General features: G+C 41.8%; 1 protein-coding gene across 1 annotated transcript in view; it reads right to left on the bottom strand.

Moving 5' to 3' along the window:
* The window catches only part of b4galnt4a (beta-1,4-N-acetyl-galactosaminyl transferase 4a), an 819,684-nt gene extending 802,809 nt beyond the window's left edge, over window positions 1-16,875 (bottom strand). The window contains exon 1 of the mRNA XM_059975496.1: window positions 16,667-16,875. Coding sequence (XP_059831479.1) covers window positions 16,667-16,817 — 151 coding nt within the window. The 5' untranslated portion in view covers window positions 16,818-16,875. The remainder of the gene's footprint in view (window positions 1-16,666) is intronic.
* Window positions 16,876-17,683: the final 808 nt, after the last annotated feature.

The raw sequence follows: 17,683 nt of genomic DNA, 5'->3' as shown, positions 1-17,683 counted from the left end.
GAATTTAGGCTTATTCACTTCTGTAGGTAATTCATGATCAAACCATTCTTCAGTATCATTGTAGATTTATTTATATAGAGTACTGCACTGTGCTCCTGCATTAACAGATTTGGAATCAGGTTTAATATCACTGGCATCTGTTGTGAAATCGCTGTTTTGCAGTAGCAGTACTTTGCAATATATAACTATAAACTGCAATACCTATACTGTATATAAAAATAAAATAAATAAATCAGATAGGCAGTGCAAAGAGAAAAGGAAAAAATACTGCTCATGAGTTCAATTTCCATTCAGGAATCTGATGACAGTGGGGAAGAAGCTGTTCCTGAAATGTTGAGTGGGAGCCTTCAGGCTTCTGTTCCTCCTCTTTGATAGCAGCAATGAGAAGGGGGTATGCCCTGGGTGATGGGGGTCCATAATAATGGATGCTGCCTTTTTAAGGCAGCACTTTTTGAAGGTGAGATTGATGCTGTGAAGGCTAGTACCCACCATGATGGAGATAGCAGAATTTTCAACTTTCTGCAACCGTGCAGTGGCCCTCCATACCAGACAATGATGCAACCAGTTAGAATGCTCTCCATGGAACATCTGTAGAAATTTGCAAGTGTCTTTGATGACATACCAATTCTCCTCAAAATCCTAATGAAATATAACTGCTGTCATACCTTCTTTGCAATTGCATCAATAGGTTGGGCCCAGGATAGATCCTCTGAGACGCTGACATTCAGGAACATGAAACAGGTCACTCTTTACACTTCTGATCCCTCGATGAGGGCTGGTGTGTGTTCCCTAGATTTTGTCTTCCTGAAGTCCACAATCAAGTCCTTGGTCTTACTGGTTGTTGCTGCAACACGACTCAACTAGCTGATCTATCTCACTCTTGTATGCCTTCTGCCAACCACAGTTGTATCATTGGCAAATTTATAGATGACATTTCTAAAATCGTGGCCATAGAGAGAGAAGAGCAGTAGGCTAAGCACATATCCTTGAGCACCAGTGCAGATTGTCAGCGGGAAGAGATTGTCAACAATCTGCACAGCCTGTGGTCCATCGATGAGGAAATCGAGGATCCACTTACAGAGCAACATACAGGGACATTTACTTTGGGTTTATAAAATATCTTACTTGCCCACTAAAGTCAAGACTTAAGTCACACATGAAATAACTTCATAGTTCATTGCTTGGAATTTTCTTTCCTTCCAATACCTTTCCAGATATTGGGGGGGAAAAAATTGTGCCTAGAGGAGGCAACAAATCCAACACAAAAATGACTTGAAGAACAAAGTACCACATTGCAAGTTGAATATGGAACTCTACAGCCAGTTTATTCTTTCCTTCTACCAACTATCTGCATGATTTGATATTATTTGACCATTCATTGCTAAGCAACTTCATCTTCACTCCAAGCTATTAGCAAAGTGAAGGAAAGTGTTTACAGCAATGTTAACAAGCAGTACCTACTCTCCAAAATCGTACAGGCCAATGCAAGATTTTAGTTTCACCAGGACTCCACTATTCCTTGCTGAGCAGGCGTTTAGCACAATCTGCCTGCATTTGACTAGTTTCCTTCTAACCGTTGCCAGAGGAAAGTGCAAATTTGATCACCATGACACAGCTTGTGGCAGTGGGACTTTTCTTTTCTGGGGGACCCTGCAGTTTGATGTTTAATGTCCTCAGCACTGAACATGCTCCGCAGTTGTGGACTCATTTTTGGAGCACTCTGCAGCTCATGTTCCATGTGTTTCTGGTTACTACTTGTTTGCTACTTTTGTGATTTGACCCAGGTGCTTTAATGCCAAAATGGCTCTACAGATGAGGGCTGCAGTCATTGGCACAGCACTAAACTGAACTGATTCAATGGCTCTGGCTCCTGGACCATTTCAGGGATTGTAGTTTGACGTTTACTACTCTGAGTGTTATTTGCTATGCTTTTTGCCATTTCTGCGATTTGATCTTTTCTTTTGCCCGTTGGATGCTTGATGTATTTTTTTTTAAATAGACTCCATGAGCTCAATTGTTTTGTGTCTGCATGCAGGAGGACGAATGTCAGGGTAGTATACTGTAGTATACATTGATAGCAAATGTAATTTGAAATTTTGAGACTATTCAGTCCCTGTCTGCCTCAGAATCTCTGAGGCACCAAAGATTTTGATTCCAGAAGCAAGGTGTAAGTGATAGCTCTTGATCACACAGCAGCATTGGACTGAATGGAACTTCAAGAAGTCCTGATATAACTTAACTCAATAGACTCAAGGGAAAGCATTCCAATGGTTCGAATCTTACACCAAGAAAGGTGATTGAGATTGTCAGTGGTCAATCATCCTGGGCTCAGCAGAGAAATGTAGGCAACGTCCTTAGGCCCAATCTTCATCAGCTGCTTCACCAATGTCCTTCCTTTCATCATAATGCCAGTAATAGGAATGTTCAATGACAAATGCACCATATTCAAATTCACTTAGAGTTCCTCAGAAATCTTGAGGTTCAATGACATTACCGCTGCCATCACCATCAGCATCATAGGATCACCACTGACCAAAGTTTCAAATGGACCAGCCACACTAATGCCATGGTACAAAGCAGGACGTTTCCTGCAGAGAATGACTTGCCATCTAAACACTCGTAATCTTTCCACCATTTACAAAGTACAAATCAAGAGCGTAGTGGAATGCTGTCCATGTGCCTAGATTAGGTTAGCTCTAATAACAGCTAAGAAACTTAAAACCATCTGCAGTGAAGTAAATCACTTGACTGGCACATGGCGTGCTACCCTAAACCTTGAATCCCTTCCCCCCCACAGGTGCATCATGGGTTTAATGTGTACCATCAGAAACAATGCATGTCATTTAATGGGAAGGAGAAAAGATTGCACCTGTAGATGCAGGGTGGTGTTGAAAATGAACAAGATTACATTGGACTCAACATGGCATGGTATGTGATTCCACCTGAGTTAGTAATCAAGGATGGGATGCAGAAATACCATTGTTTGGCTTCTGTCTTACAATATTCACAGGATGATGGGTATCCAATTTGACATCACAGGAGCCTGTCATGAAAAGTGGAGCCAAGAGTTATGAGCATGAACCGGGAAGGTACTAGTGGGCAGCATTCAAATGAACAAGAGGCCAAGGTAGAAGCTAGGCTATTCATAGACTCGAAAAAAGAGAAGCAAAGCTACTGCAGAGGTGCATGGCTACCTTGTCATTGGTAGTAACATAACCAATGGATGTAGCCTCATGTTTGGTCAAGCAGAAAATTAATGGAGAGGAGTGGTCTGTTCAACTATATTGAATACATTGCAAACATGTTTGTGGGAGGAAGACACTCTTGTAGCCACAAATCTGCAGTATTTTTCACTAGTGTAATCACTATGCTGCAAACAAGGCTGGGTAAACAAAGGGTTGAAATAAGATCAATGCTTCTAATAACTGGTAAATAATGACTTAACTTTCAGATTTCGAGAATCTACTATTATAGCAAGACTGGGTTCCAGAATTTTCAGCATTTTTGTTTTTTTGTTTGGATTTTTGCAAACATTTCTAGACGAAGCACCCTAAGACACACAAGAAATTTTGAGAAAAAGAGAAAAAGGATAAAGGTATATGCTATGAGCCACAGTGGGGGAGTTGAAGAATAGAGTTCAGTGTAACAAGGTTAAAGTGAGCTGATTGTTCTTCAAACAGTACTATCACAATGATTGAGGAGACCCAAAACACCATAACCAGAGATTTCGTAGATGTAAAAGATTGGAGAAAGCCAATGAGATCATGAGGCAAGGCTATATAAAAACTAAATAAAAATTACATTCTCAACGGCGGTAATATCAGTATCAAGAGCCAACATAAACTACTGAGACCAAGAAGCAGGGTAAGAGGAAAGAATACACAGGGGTTGGCTCAATGAATACACCACAGTTGTCATGGACTTTATAAAAACAGTTGTAGATGAGTATGTCCCCACAAAATCATTCACAGTCTTCCCCAACCAGAGGCTGTGGATGAACCATGAGGTTTGCAATCTGCTGAGGGTCAGATCAGTAGCATTCAGGCCTGGGTGACCTAGTAAAATACAAAAGGTCTAGATACAATCTACGCAAAGCCACCTCATGTACGAAGTGGCCAATCTCAACCAAATTTGAATCACTCAATATTGACAGCCACACCAGGGCTTGAATGCTATTACCTCTCTAGAATGAAGCAAAGTGACAGAGGTGACAGCAAGGCTCCACTCCCAGATGAACTCGATGGTACCTATACTCACTTTGACAGTAAAAACATGGAGGTACCTTCACAAACTCCCACAGCCCCCAATAACACTGTGAGAACATCCTTCAGAAGGGTGAACTCATGGAAAGCATCGGCCCAGGTGAGATACCTGGCCAAGTACTAAAGATCTGTGCTGATCAACTGAATGGAGTTTTCACCATTATCTCTAACCTCTCGCATTGGTTGTCTGAGGTACCTACCTGTTTCAAGCAGATTTCAATTATATAAGCAAAACATGGTAAGCTACCTCAATGACCATCATCCTGTAGCACTTATATCCAACAGTGATGTAGTGCCTTGAGAAGTTGGTGAAGAAACATACTAACTCCTGCCCAAGATGCAACTTAGATCTGGTCCAATTTGCCCACTGTCACAACAGGCCAACAGCAGATGGCATTTCAATGGTTTTTCATTCAACCCTGGAATATCTGGACAGTGAAGATGCATACATCAGGTGCTCTTCATTGACTACAGCTCAGCACTCATCCCCTCAAAACTAATCAATAAGCTTCAAGACACTGGACTCAATTCCTCCTTGTGCAATTGGATCCTCGATTTCCTTACTTGCAGAACCCAGTCAGTTCAAATTGGCAACATCTTCTCCACAATCTCTATCAGCACAGATGCACCAAAAGACAGTGTACTTATCCCCTTTCTCTACTCACTTTATATTTATGAATGCGAGGTTAAGCATGTATTCAATACTATATTCGAGTTTGCTGATGACACCACTGTCGTTAGCCGAATCATAGGTGGTAACAAATCAGCATATAGGAGAAAGACTGAAAATCTGGCTGAGTGGTGCCACAATAACCTCTCACTCAACATCATCAAGACCAAAGAGCTGATTATTCATTTCAGGAAAAGGAAACCTGAGGTCCATGAGCCAATCCTCATCAGAGGATCAGAGGTGGAGAGGGCCAATAACTTTAAATTTCTCAGTGTTATCATTTTCTAAGATCTGTCCTGGACCCAGCATGTAAGTGCCATTACGAAGAAAGCATGGCAGTGCTTCTACTTCCTTAGAAGTTTGTGAAAATTCGGTATGACTTCTGAAACTTTGACAAACCTCTGTAGAGGTGTGGTAGAGAGTACATTGACTGGTTGCATCATGCATCATGGCCTGGTATGGAAACACCAATGCCCTTGAACAGAAAATCCTATAAAAAAGTAGTGGATATGGCCCAGTCCATCACAGGTAAAGACCTCCCCATCATTGAGCCCATTTACCTGGAGCGTTGTTACAGAAGATCAGTATTTATCATCAAGGACCCCCACCACCCATGCTAAGAAGGGCTATTAATAATAAAGTTTCATTCTCTTTCAAATTGTCCATGTTTTATCATAATTTATGTCTTAAAAGATGAATTTGTCATGCCAAAGAAAAGGTGACTGCAAAAAATGGCATTGGCACTGAAAATCCACAGGATTTCATTTCCAGAAAAGATAAACAAAATCTTCCAGAAATTTGAATATCCTCGAACATTATACTGAATTGTTATATACTAGTTATCCGATTTGAACATGAGTGAGCAGCAGGGAATCACAATTAGCCTTAAGACCCCTTTGTAGGTAAATATTGAATAATCAACTGCTGCTCCCCTAATACTCCCTCGTAATCTCTTGTACTTGAAGCTCAGGTTTGGAAATTCATTATGATATCCCTCATGAATGAACAGCCTGAGTGTAGACAGTGGCTACTGGGAAGAACATCTACGAAGGTAGTTTCAATATCATTATGGAGATGGGAATTTTTCTCTGGAAATATAAAAGCAAAAGCAGACTGTATTACATCAAAGTTGTGGGCTGAAATTCATGTGGATCTGCATAAGCAGTCACTAAAGCAGGCCCCACCCCTTCCTTTAAACTCTACAATCTAACCTTTCCTCACAAGAAGATATTTTGCACATCATGCACATATGTATATGTTGGCAAACGTACACACTTCTAACTCTGTATCTAAGACAGCGATTCCTAAATCGTGCTACCTTGTGAAGAGGTGCTGGGGATTACAGAAGATCCATAAGGCTTTAACAATGGAGTCAATTTTGTAAAAAGATTTCACAAAAAATACTGTTAAGCTCAATGAAAATATATCTGACAGGCTGTAGTTGACCTTGAGAGATACCAGCAATCTCTTGATATCCTGAGACACCACTACCTTTATAAGGAGCATGAAGGTTCAAGAAGGTGGTATTCAGGTCATGCCCTCGTCTCTCTGCTTCTATCAAGCAGGTGGCATGGAAGCCCAAAGTCCCTCAACACCAGGTTCAGGAACAGATACCTTCCAACAACCATCTGGTTCTTCCCTCAAATTGCACAACCGTAATCTTATCTCAGCAATGGAACATATGGACTAACTTTTACACTACCATGCACTTTTCATTAATCATGTTTTTTTATGCATTAAAGTCTTTGCTGCACAGTTTTTTCCAGTCCTGTATAATTTATGCATAATCCATGTTCTGCATGGTTGTGATGTTGCAAGGTTTTCATTTTACATACACCTCACCATGACAAGAATCCCATCTTGACTTTACTTGACTTGACATGGTGACATCATCCTGGGAATTGGGGTACCAGATTAAACAGGAAGTGAACATGCAGGAATTTCATTTGAAAAGGTAGGAAACCACATTATAAGCTGCCTGTTGAGGCTCATCGAGATTCAGTGACCATCAGATTAAACAGTCAAGATGAATAATGGAGTGTCACCTGAGAAACTTGAATGAGATTATCATCTATTTTATCTAAGATACTTCCCACCATCTCTCCTAACCCAAAGTGAAGGGATCAAAGTGACTGGATGAAATCACTGACTTGGCAATGAGAAGGGTGTAAAGCAATCAGAGGAAGCTCCCATCCAATCATTCAGAGTACTATATTCCTGCCAAATTAGATTCAATGGCTGTGTTCATCTTGGTTGCTACTTACACGTCCTGTCACTTAAAGTAATTTTATCTGATAAGTCTTATCCTTTTATAAGAAACCTTAAGTATTCCACCTATTGAACATCCCTTCCCAATGAACATAACACATTCTATGCACGTTTTGAACAGAACAGAACCACTGAGCACATCTACATGAAACGCTGCCGTAGGAAAGCAGCGTCTATCATCATCAAAGATCCTCACCACCCGGGCCATGCTTTTTTTGACCACCGCCACCATCAGTCAGAAGGTACATCAATCTCAAGGCTCCCACCACCAGTTTCAGGAACAGTTACTGCTCTTGGACAAAAGAGGATAATTACACTCACCTATTAAGATGTTCCCACAACCGATGATCTCTTTTATCTTTTATCTTGTTGTTTCATGTTCTTGTTATTTATTGCTATTTATTTATAGTTGCATTTCAACAGTTTGTTGTCTTCTATGCTCTTGCTCTTTCGTTGACCCTGTTTACAGTTACTATGCTCTAGATTTGCAGAGCATACCCACAGGAGAAAGGACCTCTGGGTTGTATGTGGTGACATGCCTGTACTCTGATAATAAATTTTACTTTGAACTTTGGGTACGTCACCACTTACCCTGACAGCAGTCAGTGCACCTGATTCTACAGTCACCATTGCACATGAGAGCAGTATTCCAGAGTTTGAACCTGCAGAAAGTATCACGTCCAGATGATCTTCCTGGCCATTTCCTTAGATCCTGTGCAGAGCAACTGACAGGGATATTTACAGACATTTTTCACCTCTCCCTACTTCTAGCTGTGGTTTCCTCCTGCTTTAAAAAATCCACGATCATCCCAAGGAAAACAAGATATTATGCCTTAATGGCTATAACCCAGTGGTTCTAATATCATGAAGTGCTTTGAGAGGATGGTCATGGTGCACATCAACTCCAGCTTCCCAGAGACAACCTCAACCCTCTGCAATTTGCCTACTGCTGAAACAGGTCTACGGCGGATGCCATTCTCCCTGGAGCTACGTACTTTCTTTTCTGAAGCATTTTGGACAGTAAAGACAATTATATCAGACTACTGTTTATTGACTACAGTTCTGCCTATTTACCCCAAGCAAAGCTATCACCAAACTCTAGACCCTGGGAGATCATGCCTCCCTCTGCAACTGGCTCCTTCAGCTTCTGACCGATAGACCAGTCAGTAAGAACAGACAGCAACACCTTCGCCATCATTGTCACTCCACAAGGTTGCGTTCTCAGCCTCCTACCATATGCCCTCTACACTCATGACTGCAAGACCAGATTCTGCTCCAAAGCTACCTACCCAGCTTGCAGGTGACACTCAAAAGCGTGCCACACCCCAAATAACATTGACTTGGAGTAACAGAAGGAGGAAGGCAGCTTAGTGATATTTATTTATTTATTGGGGTACAGTGCAGAGTAGGCTGCTTAGGATTTCCAGCATCTGCAGACTTCCTCGTGTTTGTGCATGTTTCCACGCGGAGTTGGATCACCAGCTGATATGGAAGCTCCAATGCAGAGGATCGCAAGACACTGCTGAGCATTGTAGACTCAGCCAGCTCCACAAGGGGACAACCCTCCCTGTCATCATAGCAGTGCCACAAGGCAGCGGCATCCATCATCAATCATTAAGGGCCCTCTCCATCAGAAACATGCCCCTTATTGTCACTACCATCAGGAAGGAGGTGCAGGACAGTGAAGACATGCATTCATCAATCCAGAAACAGCCTCTTCCCTTCCAACATCAGATTTCAGAACAGCCCGTAAACACTCCCTTATTATTACTTTTTTTTCCACTAATTCATACTTTATAGTAATTTTATGGCTTTTCATTGTACTGTTGTCATTAATCAACCAATTTCACATTATATAAGACAGTGATAATAAACCTGATTTTGTTTATGATTGCTGTTGACAAGATATATCAGATTCCAAACCAGCTCCCCTCACTTTCCCTGTCCCCCTTCCCATCACCAACTGTGGCATGGCCACTGAGCCTTGTGAAAACCTGAGACAGCTTGACGAAGAGGATGTCCCATATATGGTTAACACTAAAAGATACTTTAATGATCTGAAGAGGTCAATTACATTACGATGCAACAAGCTTGAACAATATGAGAATTAGAATCAGAATCGTGTTTATTATCACAGACACATATCATGAAATTTGTTGCTTTCAAGTTCAAGGTAAATTTATTTTTGAAGTATAATTACCTCGGCATTCATCTTCTTGCAGGCAGCCACAAGACAAAGATACACAATAGAATCCATGAAAAACCCGATACAACAAAGACCATCAATCATCCAATGTGCAGGGAAAAAAGAACAAACCGTGCAAACTGTAAAAAAGTAAACAATTAACACACAGAACACAAGCTGCAGAGTCCCTGAAAGTAAGTCCACAGGCACAGAGTCAGTTCAATGTTAAGGCAAGTGCAGTGGGGCAAGAATCTTGTACCCCACACCAGATGGTAGTATGTTAAGAGAGAGAGATAGGTCAGATACAGGCAGATGGGATGGGTTCGAGTGAGGGGCCCTGGCTGACACAGTGTAGTGAGTTGAACACCGGTTCATCCTCCACCCTTTGCCTCAACACCTTAATCTCTTTAATTTGACATGGCGCTTAAATTGGCTGAACATCGGCTTGTTTTTCGCTCTCGAGCCTGGACCCCACCACTTCAATCCGGCCCGGTCCGTTCCAGCAGTGGAAAACGCATCTGTTCCTACATTCTCGCAAGTCCAGTTCACCAAATTTTTCAGGATACCATGAAAACACTGGATCATTCCAACAGTTCAAAAGCACAATTCTCAAAGGGGAATTATAGTCTATGGATTGCAGTTCAGAAAAAAAAGTGTACTTAGTTATTAGTTAGTAGTTTCATCAACAAAAATTTTGCTTCCTGAATACTTTTGGATGTATCATATGGATTTTGGGCTGCTAATCATGAAAATCACCATGAAATTTCCCTATCACACATCATTTTTTTAAAAAATTGCCATTATTTCTTACTTCAATTCAGAAATCAAGTTAATTAAAAAGTTGCCCACAATGTAAACTGAACAAGTTTTCTACCTTGTCCGGGTCTACCTGGGCATACTTAGGCAGGGCGGATGCTGTATGGCAGGGCAGGTTTTAGAAACACTAAAAAAGCATCAAGCCTACACTGTTCTATGCATTGTGTTTACATGTATCTCGGTTTGCGATCATTTTGATGTGCTTGCTCTTTGCACATAGCATATTGTGTGTACCATTGTAATGAAGTAATTGCATTTCCAGAAATACTTGTGATAACAGAATTTGTCAACAACGTTGCAACAGCCATGATGTTTTGTTATATTTGTGATGAGTATATGCTTATATCTCAAAGAGGAAGAATGACTGCTCTTACTAAGAAAGCCTATGAGCTCTACTTTGGGTGTAAAATTAGCAACCAAGACAAAGCCCGGACTCCTCACATTTGTTACACAACATAGACTGTTAATCTTTGAGCTTGGCTCAGAGATATGCAGAAGTCAATGCTGTTCATGTCCCAATGATATGGCAAGAGCAGGAGTATCATGTGACAGACTGCTACTTTTGTCTGACCACTGGTTTCTCTGCCAAAAACAAGAAATCCATTGAATACCCCAAGCTTCCTTCAACCAGGAGAACTGTGACGGATGACGATAATCTTTCAGTACCGAAGCCACCAGAAACATGGAGTCTAGAGGTGTCATGATGCACAAGCCAGGAATGAAAAATGACACAAATACTGATACAGATTTTGAACCCTTTATGTTGAGTGAGCCTCATCTGATAACTCAATCCGAGTTAAATGATCTAGTCAGAGACTTGGGTTTGTCATAGGCAAAAGGAGAATTACTGGGTTCAAGACTATAAGGATGGAATCTGCTGTTATCAGGCAGAAAATTTTCTGTGAAGGATTTCAATATTTGAGACAGCTGTTACCCAGAATAACTGATGCCAACCAAGATTAAGGAAGGCATTTTGTTGCTCCACAAATCAAACAGGTCATCAGTAGCAGGCAATTCGAAGAACTTCTAGTCGGGCCGGGGAAAAGTGCATGGAAGGCATTCAAGGATGATGTTGGAAGTTTACTTGGCTCCTACACCACAGCAAAGTATGTACAACTGGTTAACAACATACTTCAAGCACACAAAACTTTGAAGTGCAAAATGTCAGGAAAGATTCCTTTTCTGCATTCTCACACCCACAGATTCTACCATTCAGTTTCACACTAGAGAGCAGTTTAGCAATTTATAATGGCCAATTAACCCACCAATTGACACATCTTTGGGCTGTGAGAGGAAACTCAAGCACCCAGGAGAAATCCAGATAGCAACAAGGAAAGCATACAAATTCCACACATACAGCACTGGAGGTCAGAATTGAACCTGTGTGTCTGGAGCAGTAAAGCAGCAGCATTTTTTTCTGCAGCAAATTCAATTACTGCCCAATCAGCCTACCACCTAAAGGTTCGCAGGTTCACTTTATTGTCAAAGTATGCATTGTGCTACTCTGATATTCATCTTCTCCACATAGCCATGGAATACAAAAAGACCATGGGTGTAGCTGAAAGAAAAGACATTTACACCCTCCCCACCCCAGCACAAAAAAGAATAAGAAACAAAACTCACAAACACCAAAAACCCCACCCCCTCCCACACAGAAAAAAACAGTAATAATATCAACAAATCCCCAATCCCTCCCACACAGATAAAAACCAAAAATAGAAACAAATCCCTAACCCCTCACCTGCAGAAAAAACAGCAACAATAACAATCCCCAACCTTCTCACTCGCAGAAAAACACAGTGACAATAGCATCAAAAGTCCCAACCCCACTCCCCACACACAAAAAAAATTAACAGATCATTCACATTGGCCACAAGAAAGAAAACACCAATAAACTGAAGGAAACCAATATGAAGTACAGTCCAATGATCACATAAATCTCAGAATATCAAAATATCTTTCCATCAGCATATATGGAGAGCAGCTGCATGAACTCAGTCCTTCTATGAAGAGTGACTGCCATGCCAGTTACAAATGCCGCTGACCATCATTGCCCCATTGGCCTCCGCGGGAACGATCGCTGAACCCCTCTGCAGTCACCTCGATGCTTCAATCTTCCTTGCCGTGTCAAGATGGAGTCGTTCATGACCACGTACTCTGTCTCTAGCCTTTTTCATGAGTCAGTTCATGTTCTCGGCCCTTTTCGGGTTCCCGTCTCTAATCTTCTCTACAAGGCAGCTCTCCAGACACAGCAGAGCACTAGGTCATTCGATCAAGTTCCAAACTGCACATCACACACTCCAACAATTTTGGAAACAGAAACAAGACAAAAAGAACAAGCGGAAGGCATAGAAAAGGTGAAATAATTGAAGAGATTGGCTATCTAGAAGATTTCACCTGAGGAATCATTGTTTTCTAGCTCCATCTTGACTGGAAGTCCACTATCTATCATCAGCAGAGCAATGGAAATTGTCCAATTAAGCAGCACTTGTTCCTCAATGTTTACTCCAGGTGTCAAAAACACCTGTCAAAACACAGACATGGGCAAAACATATGAAAGAGAAGGTGGAAGTGGTGTTAGTACAGTATTTGACGAAGTGCAGTGTCAACAACTCTGATCTAAGAACCAGTCAAAAAAAGAAAATTACAGGGAAGGGGTGGACTCTACATTACTATGACTATGACTCTACATTAAAGTTAATTTTGAAGACTGTAATCCTTTTCAGATGCTGTTAATTAAGGTTACATTCAGGTTAATTGGAAATACTCAAACAGAAGGCGGGATATAGAATTACATTAGTAGGTGACTAAGAGATTTAGATCAACCTTGCAGATAGCGTAAAGGTGTCACAAAATAGTTACCTGAAGTGCACTCTTTATCTTTAACGTATGGAAATTGAGGATACCGAACACAGGCCACCAAGTGAAAGAACAAGGAAATCATTCCTTTACCCAGAGGAGTGTTTTGGTTCCTGGAACGGTTGGACTCCTGTGGTTACAGGAAAGGTGTAGCATGGGTGTTGGTGGAAACAGAAAATGGATCCAGTGAGTCAAAAGGGGGAAGGGTTCCTTCGAAATGTTGAAACTGGCAGCAACAATGCTGAAACAAATGGAAGCATCACCAATTTGTTTGTCGATGTACTGGAGAATAGACTCCATTCCTATCAATGACTAAAGCAGCACCTGTTGCATGTGTTCCAAAATAGGCACAGCTTGGACCCATACAGATTCCCACGGCAACCCCTTTGATCTCAAGGAAGTGAGCAGAGTTAAGGTAGAAATTGTTTTGTGTGAAAAAGAGTTTGGCCAGGGGAGTAGGGGGACTGCTTATGGGGCTTCCGGTAGATTTGGAGGCATGTAGTTAGGACCAGGAGATGACAGCAGATTTCTCTCCTAAAGGACATCAACAAATCAGATATATATTTTTATTGCAGTCATCTGCCTTTGTGATCATTAAATTCCACTTCATTCTCCAAAACTTAGGGCTTAATCTAAGACCATTACACTACCATTTCCTCGATGACAGAGACAACAGTAGGAAGAACAAAGATGAGAAAAATATGGAAAGGAGTTTAACAAAGTAATATTTTACAGATAATACCTGTAATTGAAATAGTAAATGGAGAATACTTAGTATAACTACAAGGGTGGCTGACTATTTCTGAAAACAGTGATTTTTTTTAAACCTGAAAAAGAAAGGTTTTGAAAGCGAATATGAATTTTTTAATAAAACTGCTGTACCTGATCGATGCCTATCTGACCTGTGTGTGATTTTAGCCCTTAGCCCAGCAGCCAGGCAGCTCAGAACAGCTATAGGTAGGCAATAAATCCCTGCCTTATTCATTGCCAGAAAGTGTAAGCCATTGATAAAATATTTAGTAAACACTGGACAGGAGTATGGGATATAAATGAAAGATCTTACTGAGAATCTTGATACAATCAAAACGGAAAGCATAATATTTCAGTGAAGCAGTTTGACAGCCATTAAGGTGAGCAAGTGCCTTAGATGCACACTCATCAAGCACAGCATGACCTGAATTCCAGATGTCTGTGATTAATTCTAAGCCAGAGAGCATTGTTCTAACTCTTGGTCACCGTCGTAGGCCAAATTAAAGATGATGACCAATCAACATATAAGTGGGAGACTTAAAATCTGGCTGAGTGATGCCACAACAGTCACTTACTCAATGTCAGCAAGACCAAGGAACTGATTATTGACTTTAGGAGAAGGAAACCAGATGCCCACGAGGCAGTCTTCATTGGAGGATCAGAAAAAGAGAGGGTCAGCAACCTTAAATTGTTCAGTGTTATCATTTTGAAGGACCTGTCCTAGGCTCAACACACAAGTGCAATTATGAAGAAAGCATGACAGTGCCTCTACTTGTTCAGGTGTTTACGAAGACTAGGCACGACATCCAGAATTTTGACAAACTTCTACAGATGTGTGATGGGTAGTATATTGACTGGCTGCACCACAGCCTGGTACGGAAACACCAGTGCCCTTAAATGGAAAGTCCTACAAAAGTAATGGATACAGCCCGCAAAGCCCTCCCCACCAATGAGCACATCCATGGGGATCATTGTCACAGGAAAGCAATATTCACCCAGGGACCTCCACCAGCTCAAGAGTCTCAGCACTCACACCACTAGGTTCAGGAACAGTTATTACCCCTCAGCCATCAGGTTCTTGAAACAAAGGAGATAACTGCACTCAACTTCACTTGCCCCATCATTGAAATGTTTGCACAACCTATGGACTCACTTTCAAGAACTCCTCATCCCCTGTTCTTGATATTTATTGCTTATGTATTTATTATTATCATTTATTTACTTTTGTATTTGCAGTTTGTTGTCTTTTGCACACTGGTTGAACACCAAAGTTGGTGAGGTCTTTCATTGATTCTATTGTGTTCTCTTATTCCGTTATGAATTTATTGAGTACACCTGCAAGAAAATGAATCTCAGGGTTGTATATGTAAATATATATGTACTTTGATAATAAATTTACGTTGAATATTAAATAAGTAACAATAATAATAGCTAACATTTTATGGCATTCACCTACATTTGGTTGTTTTTACATTTTAAATTGAATTTGGGAAACAATTCCAATGATGGATGGAAAACTGCATAAGTCATAATGGATGCTAGAAAATAAAAACAGAATAATCTGAGGGAAAAAACGTATTATTTCTACCAATAACTAAATTGCCTTCTCTGCCTTGATTCAGATATTATTATTCTGCACTAATCAGAATATTCTTCTGTACGCATCCGGATAAATACCGTGCATGAGAGGTAAGTAGTTCAACAAGTTGCCACCTAGAAGCTCGAAGTGTCAACAGAAAGTGGCACGAGTCACGAAGACATGAAATAATTGCGAAGATTCCATATGCAAGTTTGCATTGCGCGACTCGATGTCGAGTCTCAGTCCGCACATTCCCGGAATGATGTCCCGTCTCAATCCCACATTCAGCGAGCAGTGTCCAGCCTCAGCCCACGTCAAAGGCAGGATGGAATGAGGCTTGGGAACTATTTTAAAACGTTTTAAACATGTGCTTGTGCAAAACACTAAAAAAAACTTGGTCCAGATTGCATTCAAACTGCTAACAGCGCGGATCGTCATCCTCGACATGCACGACTCTCATCCCCAGGCAAGTCTCTCATAGCATACAATAAAGCATACTACTCTCTCAAGCCTCTGACATCCATACATAAATTTAACTGCGTGCCAGTTGTTAGTCAAACAGGAACGTAGATGGCAATTTGCCGACAAATAACAGCGTAGAAAACATTACGTATATCCGATTTTACCCCTCCGTTCTGTCGCTCCAGCTGGATAGTCTGAATCTGGTTTGGTTTCGGTTGAATTCGTGGTGTCCTACACCCTGTAACATGTCAGTACTACCGCCTTAAAGTAGTTACTGTTGTACTCTACTAATAAACAATGTTACAGCTTCGGGGTCACATTATACCACTATGAACGAAAAAAGGACAAGCATAGATCACCGTGACACTTCTCTTCCTGGTTTGAGAAACCACAGGCAAATTTCATACGCATACATTCCGTGCACCTGGTGTAAGAGCGCATTTGAACAACTCCTGGATATCATCAGGTGTTCCAACCAACAGATCCGTAACCTAAGTTTATTTTAAGAGAAACTTCAAACAAGTTCGCTCGCGATGCAGTCAACAAATGTTCCCGTTTCTAATTTGAAACAAAAAATGTTCTACTTGCACAAAATCACAATTAGAAAGATGCGTTTGGCCGTGTTAACCGTGCTATAGACCAATCTATTTGCATATTTGAGAATAAAATAAACACCAACAATTTTATTTTTCACTTGCAGTTTGTCATGTTGAAGTTGTGCCGCCTGCCAAGATCTGTAGAAGGTTTCAGGCACAGTAACCTAGTGTGAGACTGGAGGGTGTTTATTCGTTTCAGTTAATAAACAGCATACTCACCGCGTCCGTAGGCAAGGTGCAGCTTGAGTGCTCTGCCGCTCTTGAGTACCGCGATGTGCAGGTATGTGAACCAGATGCCGAATGTGAGCAGGACGAGCAGTAGGAGCAGTTTGAACTGTTTGCGGATCTTCTTCAGAGGGAAGCGCCACATCCTTTCAGTGCGGTAGCAGCCGCCGCCGCGAGTCCATCTCCCTTTGCACTGTCAGTGAGGAGTGTCGGGGGAGGGGGGAGGGTGGTGCTGGATACACAAACACACACACAAAGAGGGATACAGCACTGGGAGAGAGAGAGAGAGATCCCTTCCCCTGTGCACACACCCACCCAGTTTGTCCCTCACAACCACCGCCGCCACATCTTCAAAGCGATGCCCGCCCCGCGAGTCAGTCCAAACAGCAGGCGTGGCCAGTCATTGGCGAGCGGGCTGCATAGTTGCGCGGCGGCTTGCCTTCCTTCCCGGCGCCGGTGACCAACGGATACCGTGGGGCTACTGAGGCGGCGAAGCTCACGGACGCCCTCCTGCACGGGCGGCAGCGGCGGACTCCCGCCACCGCGCAACCCAGCATGCAGAACGCTCAGGGCCAAGGGCAGAGTCGCGGCGACCGCCAACCAATCGGTTGTCCGGCACCTCCGGTTGGCAAGCGCCAGAACCAATAGGAAAGGAGGTGGGTGGGGACAGGACTGCCATCAGGTTTGGTTGCACATAATTCGCGCCCCGATTCAGCACGGTGACAGCTACCTAAAGGATCGTACCACTGGCTCAGATAGGGGGAATCAGTACTTCCATAGGCAGTGCTGACTGACATAAAAGGTTTAACTTTAAATCGACTCCAACACTGCTTTAAGCAATTCAATAATATTTTGAATTACATTCAAAAATATATTTAAATAGTGTTTTTAAAACCAGTCTGCCCGTTGTCCGGCGTTGAATGCAGCAAATAGATAATCATAATTCGCTGGGGAAACTCTGGGTTCAATAAATAAAACTACTTCCTTCAACTTCTCAATCTTAGAAAACGC

The sequence above is a fragment of the Hypanus sabinus genome, chromosome 7 (assembly GCF_030144855.1).
Source record: "Hypanus sabinus isolate sHypSab1 chromosome 7, sHypSab1.hap1, whole genome shotgun sequence".
Lineage (NCBI taxonomy): Eukaryota > Metazoa > Chordata > Chondrichthyes > Myliobatiformes > Dasyatidae > Hypanus > Hypanus sabinus.
The sequence above is the reverse complement of the archived record's forward strand: the minus strand, read 5'-3'. Positions and strand labels throughout refer to the sequence as shown.